Source organism: Austrofundulus limnaeus, unplaced genomic scaffold (assembly GCF_001266775.1).
Source record: "Austrofundulus limnaeus strain Quisiro unplaced genomic scaffold, Austrofundulus_limnaeus-1.0 Scaffold53, whole genome shotgun sequence".
Lineage (NCBI taxonomy): Eukaryota > Metazoa > Chordata > Actinopteri > Cyprinodontiformes > Rivulidae > Austrofundulus > Austrofundulus limnaeus.
The window spans coordinates 1,673,822-1,681,869 of NW_013952455.1; the positions used below are offsets into that span (position 1 = coordinate 1,673,822).

Sequence of the window (8,048 nt, forward strand, 5' to 3'; positions counted from 1 at the left end):
GCAGAATGAGGCCGAGAAGCTGTGAGCGCTGTGTGTGTGAAGTCCTTATAAGGATAGCAAGATGGATGTGTGTCTCCTTTTTTCTCTCTGTGTTGCTGTTTTTGCATCACAAAAGCTGGGAGCATAGCCTTTTTATGTAACAAAATATATTAATCTTATTAATATACAAATAAAAACAGAATATTTAACACTAGATAGAATATGTGATGAATTTATTTTTTTTAAGAAAGGGCTGAAAGAAGAAATCCTGTGTAGCAGCACTTTATACAGCCTCTTCAGACAAGGCTTAGTTAATAAATGTTTTTTTTTAGTTTGTTTTGTTTTAAATTAAGACTTGTGTAACATTTGTTATCATTCTTATTTTATCATGTTAATGGAGGGAGGACGAAAAAGTAGTATCGTCTTCATGAATCGGCCAAAAAATATTGGCTGCAGTGTTGTTTTAGTCACTCTGTATTTGTTTTTTGTTTTTTTTCGTTATTCAAAATACTGTGTGTTAGATGAGTTTTAATGGTGCAACTTCAAACTAACATGTAATTTTCTTTTATGCTATTTTAACCAGACTGTACCTGGCTGCAATGCATTTCAATGAAAATGCACGTCTGCAGGCAACTTCTTCATCTGGAGAGCCCATGTAGATTATTCTTTCCCAAGTTCAAGAAGGGAGAAGGCACAGCAAAGCCTATCAGAACTCCTGAAACCCTAAGTAAGTCTTACGACATTAGTTACTTTTAGTATGCCAACTTGATTTCAATAAATCAAAATCATCCATACTTKAATTATATCTCCCTTATTCAAAGTGGTGTCACAAGGGCATGTGATGTGTGAAAGTGTTGAATGAGAAACTTTTCCTCACAATGTTTTCCAAACAAAAATTACAAAAATAAGTGACACTTTACTGTTTCTACTATGCAAAGACTGTGTACATTNCACACACACACACACACACACACACACACACACACACACACACACACACACACACACACACACACTTGACACAACTCTTTGGTCCATCCAAAGAAATCAGCAGGTTCTCCATGGCCAGGACAGATTACAGTTATCTGTGAAAGTGAGGAGGGAAAATGGTTGTTTTCAGTTGCGGTCTYGTTAAACCCACCCAGTCTAATGGTATCGGATTAAACTGACAAAGCTTTCAACAAATCTAACGAACCCCTGASCCACAGTCTTATCCARTYAGAGCAGAGCAGGGCRGGGCTTTCTGATGTACTGTGAGGCCAGGTGCAGCAGAGACGGTCTGCAGGTGAAGCAGCAGTCAGCCTACAGCTCCTGTGCTGAGTGAGCAGGGACTAATCTAAACTTACTTGTATTAGGAAACCACAGACGCCACATCCATCCTTCGTACTAAAGAGAACAGAGACCATGCAGCTTGTTATCATCGCAYAGTTCAAATGTCTGCCTCTCTGATGGTACACGTGTGCTTTAGTGCCTCGGGCACATCGAGAGAGGCACCATGAGAGCAGGAAGGTTGCAGGTTTCAGAACATGTGTTTCACACCATCCCAATGTTTTCAGAAAGTGAAAGTTAACAGCATACTATGGTGTAACTTTCCCACCTTTTATCCTAAAACATACACAGTATATGTAACAGGTATGTTTTATGAGCGTTACATGTACATAATGTACATCCCAAACTTTACTTTTTACAAAAAGTTTAATTTCTTCACGTCTGGACACGTGTTTCTGTATATACTGGTTAAAACTTAATAAACTACAAAACATTTTTTCTGTCTTTTGATGTGTATTTTAATGTGTTTGCCTGACATGGCTAGCCTGGCCCTCGCCTTCCTACGCAGTTCTGCTCAGTTCTAGTTTCCACTTAACTTCTCTGTCTGGGATTTCTCCCATAGACAAGGATTTCTCCGGGAGAATTTCATTCAGGCCAATCAGAGAACAGAAGGAAGGGAYTTGAACGACAACGTTGGTTTTCTGTGCARTGTCTGCTTGTAGTTTAGCAATGACAGTGGAGGAAGTGAATGAAGCCAGYCTGTTGATAAGGCTTCCAAATTAAATAAAATTTGTCTGACRAAGCCTGCAGGACTTRTTTGTAGCCGTCTCGTTTGGCTCGGTACTTCTCTCTCAGTAGAGGATGTTTGTTTACAACGCACGCGAGCAGTTTCTGGTTAGCTTCTTAGCTTAGCCTCCTTCACAGTAAAGCTGGCGTACATGCGTCGCAGCCAGCCGTTAGTGATTGGATAAATCAGATCCAATCGTTTTAAACTTCAACAGAGGCCACGCCTCCAGCAAGCAATCGCTTCTCAATAGCCGAGAGTCCAGACCGTCTGTACGAAGCAAAGCGGAGAACAAGGGGCTGGTTTTTTCCAGGCTAGACATGGGTATTTTAGCATTTTTGTCAAATGCTTGGAGAGAGGAAGAAAATATAAACAGAACAGAACGAAGTGCAGACCAGGCCGTAATGTCATCWTTTTTTGTTTTGTGACATGTTTCTCTCTCAGAGCGAGCAGAGGCCCTCTGTCCTTGCAGGATTTCAAGATGGTTGCCGTTCTTGGCAGGGGTCACTTTGGGAAGGTACTTAATRTTCAGTTTTTCCTACAAAATGAAAAAAAGCCCAATATAGATAACAAAAAACTCAACATATTTTCAGTCAGTTTAATGTGATCTGATTTGACCTACTTGATACATTAAACAATATTTTTATTGTTTTTCATGTTAGCGTTTTAATTTCAAGAACTTGYTTCATTCTTTAGGTGTTGTTGTCTGAATATAAAAAGACGGGCAGTCTGTACGCCATCAAAGCCCTGAAGAAGGGCGACATCGTGGCGAGGGATGAGGTAGAGAGGTAACGCTTTTAAACGTAAACCCCTCAAAGACCTCAAAGAAAAAAATAAAAACCTACAGCCCGTTCACCTCATTTCCCACCTTTCTGTCCCCTCAGTCTCATGTGTGAGAAGCGGATCTTTGAGACCGTCAACAGCTCCCACCATCCCTTCCTGGTCAACTTGTTTGCGTGTTTCCAGACGCCGGAGCACGTGTGCTTCGTCATGGAGTACACAGCAGGAGGAGACCTGATGATGCACATTCACGCTGACGTCTTTGCAGAGCCACGCGCCGTGTGAGTCCTGAAGAAACAAAGAGCTGCGGTGTAGAAATGATATTAATRTAATGGAGCGTAAGTAAAGTTCTCTGTCATTTAATCTGCAGGTTTTACTCAGCCTGTGTGGTCCTGGGTCTACAGTTTCTTCATGAGCACAAGATTGTTTATCGGTGAGTTCTCAGACCTCCTGCAGCTGTTTCCTACAGACGTGTTATCTTCTTCATCGACTCCCCCTTTTCTTAACCAGGGATCTGAAACTGGACAACCTGCTCCTCGACACAGAGGGCTTTGTTAAGATTGCAGACTTTGGCCTCTGTAAAGAAGGTAGGTGCTCAAGTTTTATTCATCTGTGTCCTTCACGAGTTGAAGCTCCGCCATCGTCTTTTTTTCACTCATCCCAGCCGTTTTCTCTCCAGGCATGGGTTACGGAGACAGAACCAGCACATTCTGTGGTACGCCGGAGTTCCTGGCCCCGGAGGTGCTGACGGACACGTCGTACACCAGAGCGGTTGACTGGTGGGGGCTCGGCGTGCTCGTCTATGAGATGTTGGTGGGAGAGGTGAGAGCGAAGGGAATGATGTACTCCGATATTCTGGTAGAGGGCGAAATGTGGAGGTTCATGAGACTTTTATTTCTGCACAAAACTTAAAGCTGCAGCCAGCAGCCAGTGAGACTGGAAACAGGAAGCCGTGTTCTAACTTAACTCTCCCACCAGGACCGCATGGCAGACTGGAGCGCAGCTGTAACCCTCCACAAACAGTTTGAACATTTTAAATTGGGGTTCTGTGAAAAAGTTATGAACAATCAATATCTTACCWGTTTTAAATATTGTTTTGAGTGGCTAAAGTTTGAAGAAATAGTGCTAAGGGCTACACTGCTGTCACTTTATGCATTAAATCGRGGAWGTCRGACTCATTTTCACTGAGGGCCACGTGAGYGTTATGGTGGCTTTCAAAGGGCCAGCTGTAATTAACTTTGATGAAAGACAAAACGTCACATTCCTCACATTGGTACGKCTGAGCACCGCTAACAAACAATAAAGCCCCGCCTCCATTGTCCAGTCTCACTCTATTCAGTTCATGTTTGTTCAGTTCTGCTCAGGTGTGTTGTTTTATCGTGCGGTAGTCTGACTTTTTTTTCCGCAGCACTGTTTATAACTGCACGTGTAACCGTGGGTGGCCAGTTGGTCCAAAACCTCCAAGAATATCTGCTGATTTCAGAYGGCTCTGTCCAGCTCAAGCTGCAAGGGCTCGTCTCCTTCAACTCTCTCCAAGAGTTTGCGAGTTCTGCCTCGGCTTGGCTAATCCACAGGCAGAGGTCTGCTGGCGTCAAAATCTTAAGCGCACAATACTTGATTCTACCCACTTAGAACCACCTTGAAGGTTGAACCAAGGAGGCACGCCTGTGGAGAGGGGACTTAACTGAGCTCTACTTGGTATTTCCTKTATAGAAACGGTGTTTTAACACTGAAAAGTACTATGTGTACAACTGACAAAGTGTAAAATAAATAATACAGAAATACTATTAAAAGTAAAGTAAGAAACTTTAACTCACTGTTGAGTTGTGGTGAGTAGCTGCCATCTTAATTTCAGAACTCTCCCACTTTCTGACAAGGAATTCCCACTGGAGTGGCAATCCAGTTGAAATTTATGACTTGGGCTTCAGCAAGCAGCTGGTGAAAATGCAGCGAAGTGGAGATTTTACACAGCAAATTTCACAGCTGTTGGCTACCGATGTTACACCAGCTTTTTTGAACCCTGTGCACCTCCACCTARTGGAGGAATGTCATCATTTTGTGGATAAAATAATCAACATGCATTATGGGAGATGTAGTTTATTGTCAGTGCTGGCTTTATGCAGCTTATTTTAAGACATTATTACACTTTWGAAGCTCTAGCAGGCCACATAAACTGTGGCAGAAGGCCACATTTGGCTCTTTGGCCTTGAGTTGGACACTTTTGCATTACACTGTTATCAGCTAGCTGTAGAAATGTAGAAAGTTCATTATATTCTGAAAGAATAGCGGACTGAAAAATTAATCGATTCCAAAACTCAACTAACAAACTCGTACAGGAACAAAGACCTGCTGGTGGGAAGTGACTTTCTGTTTGTTTCAGTCTCCGTTCCCAGGTGACGATGAAGAGGAGGTGTTTGACAGCATCGTGAATGACGAGGTGCGGTACCCGCGCTTCCTCTCCACCGAGGCCATCGGCATCATGAGACGGGTTAGAAATCCACCTGGTTTACTTCCTGCTGCTAGTTTACTTTTAGTTTGTCTTTCAGTAAAGTTGTCTTCTGTTAAAAGCTGTGCTTTTATTGTCGCTAGCTGTTGAGGAGAAATCCTGAGAGGCGTCTTGGCTCTGGAGAGAAAGATGCAGAGGATGTCAAGAAGCAACCGTTTTTCAGAGTGAGTGTTTYAGTTTTGAATGTACATTTTGAATGCACCTGATTACACCACTAATAATAAATATTTACATGTAATCATTTAGAGCATGGACTGGGAGGGCCTAGTTCAGAGGAAAGTCCCGCCCCCTTTTGTTCCTATCATCGCAGCAAAAGATGACGTCAGCAACTTTGACTCGGAGTTCACCACCGAGGTGCCCACCCTTACACCGCCCCGCGAGCGCCGTGCCCTCACCCGTAAGGAGCAGGACTTCTTCAAGGACTTCGACTACGTGTCTGACCTGTGCTAGGCTCTGGGGTCAGAGGTCAGGGGGGTAACAGTTCTCTGCTGTCAGCCACAGACTCTGGCAGGAGACAGACCGAGGCTGACGGCGGTGAAGACACAGAGTAACTGGATGCAGTCCAGAAATGAACATCCCTGTTTCTCTCTGTGTTAGGCTGACGGGACCAATCAATGGCTTTGCTGAGTGTCTGGGAACAGCTGAGTCGCACACACCTGCGGCGCCACAGCATAACTTTTGGTGTGGCAGAGTTTTGTCATGAGAATGAACGATGCAATAAAGAAATGATCAAATTGTGTGTGAAACCTTCAAAGAGCCTCAGAATGTGATTATTGTGACAGGAAGCAGTTTTTCTCCACTCTGTTTCATCCCTGTTCGTTGCAGTGTCACTGTGACCCGTGCCTCCTGCGTTAGCCATAAACTACCACTGGGGGGGCGCCAGAGGACGAACAAAAAACTCAGCTTGCCTGGTGAAAGAAGTACCGTCTGTTGATTTGGCCATAGAGCGGCAGAGAGAGAGAGAGAAGGAGGACTTTGCCTGAGGAGAGCCAGGGTTGTCTATCGTTTATGTGTCAGATGATTCATAAGACTCTTCATCATCTCTTCTTTYGGTACACCACTCGTTTTTAACTACAGTCGTTTTTGCAGGGACTGAACTGTTTTTCTGTGAAATGCCYCCCTTTTTCTGTGTTCCTTCCTCTTGTGTCACTTCCTGGTGAAATGTGTTGGAGCTGTGACTCAGTAAAGATGTGAAAAGAACACAAAAGCATTGATTATTTACTGCCCATCATATTTATCCAWCTTTAGTTTGATTCTCTCAGATGTTTTAAACACCTGCCTCGTATTCACCCTCTACACCAGGGCTTGACTCCTCGAGGACTGCAGTCCTGCATGTTTTAYMTTTATCTCTGCTCCAACACTCCTGATTCAGTGATTAAATCACCTCTTCAAGTTCTCCAGAGGTTTAATAATCACCCATTCATTCACATCAGGTGTGATGGAGCAGAGAAACAAGTAAAACCCGCAGGCCATTTTTCTGTTTCCGTTATACATTTGGKAGTCAATATTTCGCCCACATCTTCAGATAAATTGGTATAAAAACATCAAAATATGTGGCTCAATCAGAAAATATCTGTTCTTACTTTTCGTAGCAGTACATCAGGGGACAAAGACAAAATTAGAAAGAAAAAGATGGCCCCATAGACATTAAGTTTAGCGAAAAAAATATGAAAACGACACCGTATGTCCAGACACCCCTTTTTCAGAAAAAATGGGGGTCCGGGGGGGTGGTGGGGGCACTGATTGGTGGGCCTGATGGATAGAGCTTCATCAGAGATAAACAACAAAAGAAATCTGAAGCTTCTATGTTGAACAGTTTTTGAGTTATAAGCATTTTTGCACGTCCAGACACCACCTCTTTGAAAGGAGCCCCCTCCTCACATATGGGGTCTATCGTAAAACTGTTGGCTGGCGCAGTGTAGGTCGGACTCATCTACAGTCCTGCCAAATTTCATGTTGACTGGTGCAGCTGTTTTTGTGCTACGGTTGAAAAAAATCACTGAAAAAAAAAAACGGACGAAAACAATGTAACTCCCGCTTACGCTTCGCGTGTGGGGGTCATGATAAAGAAAGTGGCTTTGCTTTATTTACTGAGAGCAAGAGCACGTCATGCTCACGAATTAGTTAATTCGTAATTAATTCACCAGAAAATTCAGAGACGTTCTGAGTTTGGTTCAGGTTTGGTGAGTTTCATCTCTCTGACGAGGCTCGCGTTCAGAACTATTTCTGTCCCGATCTCAGTTTGATGAGCATCGGTGCTGAAATCCCCTGCCAAGACACCAACTACTGGCACTCGATTTCAGCTAAGGAGCTCCTGTCCATCTGTCTCAGGTTAGTGGACATCATTCAGGAAACTGTTCCGTTGGAAAATGTGTCACTGCATCACACAGTGGAGTCTTTCTGATTGGTTGACACGCCGCAACGAGCTGCAAAAGTTCAGATTTTCCAACTCCTGTGTTAAGCACGTCAAGCACATCGAATGCTAAAATTGCTAAAAAAAAATACCCTCTCAAATCGTGCTGCACTTAACGCGCAAGATGTGCCGCAGCACTTCCCGACCCACGCCCACCTTGGACTTTGCATGAAAACCTGCTGCTCAAAACGCGTTCGGTGTGAGCGCACCATTACTCTCCTAACCTCACAGGTACATACCTGACCCTCAACCTAACCTAAACACAATTCACACCTTAATCATAAACAATTTCACCTGACTCACCAATGGCATTCAAC

General features: G+C 43.6%; 1 protein-coding gene across 1 annotated transcript in view; it reads left to right on the plus strand.

The window, feature by feature from the left end:
- The window catches only part of pkn1b (protein kinase N1b), a gene marked incomplete in the record, with an annotated part of 38,006 nt that extends 31,488 nt beyond the window's left edge, over positions 1–6,518 (plus strand). The window contains 9 exon segments of the mRNA XM_014008874.1: positions 2,477–2,549; positions 2,729–2,820; positions 2,917–3,093; positions 3,183–3,245; positions 3,323–3,399; positions 3,492–3,634; positions 5,193–5,300; positions 5,402–5,482; positions 5,565–6,518. Of these exon segments, the coding sequence (XP_013864328.1) occupies positions 2,477–2,549; positions 2,729–2,820; positions 2,917–3,093; positions 3,183–3,245; positions 3,323–3,399; positions 3,492–3,634; positions 5,193–5,300; positions 5,402–5,482; positions 5,565–5,768 (1,018 nt within the window).
- Between the last annotated feature and the right edge of the window lie 1,530 nt (positions 6,519–8,048).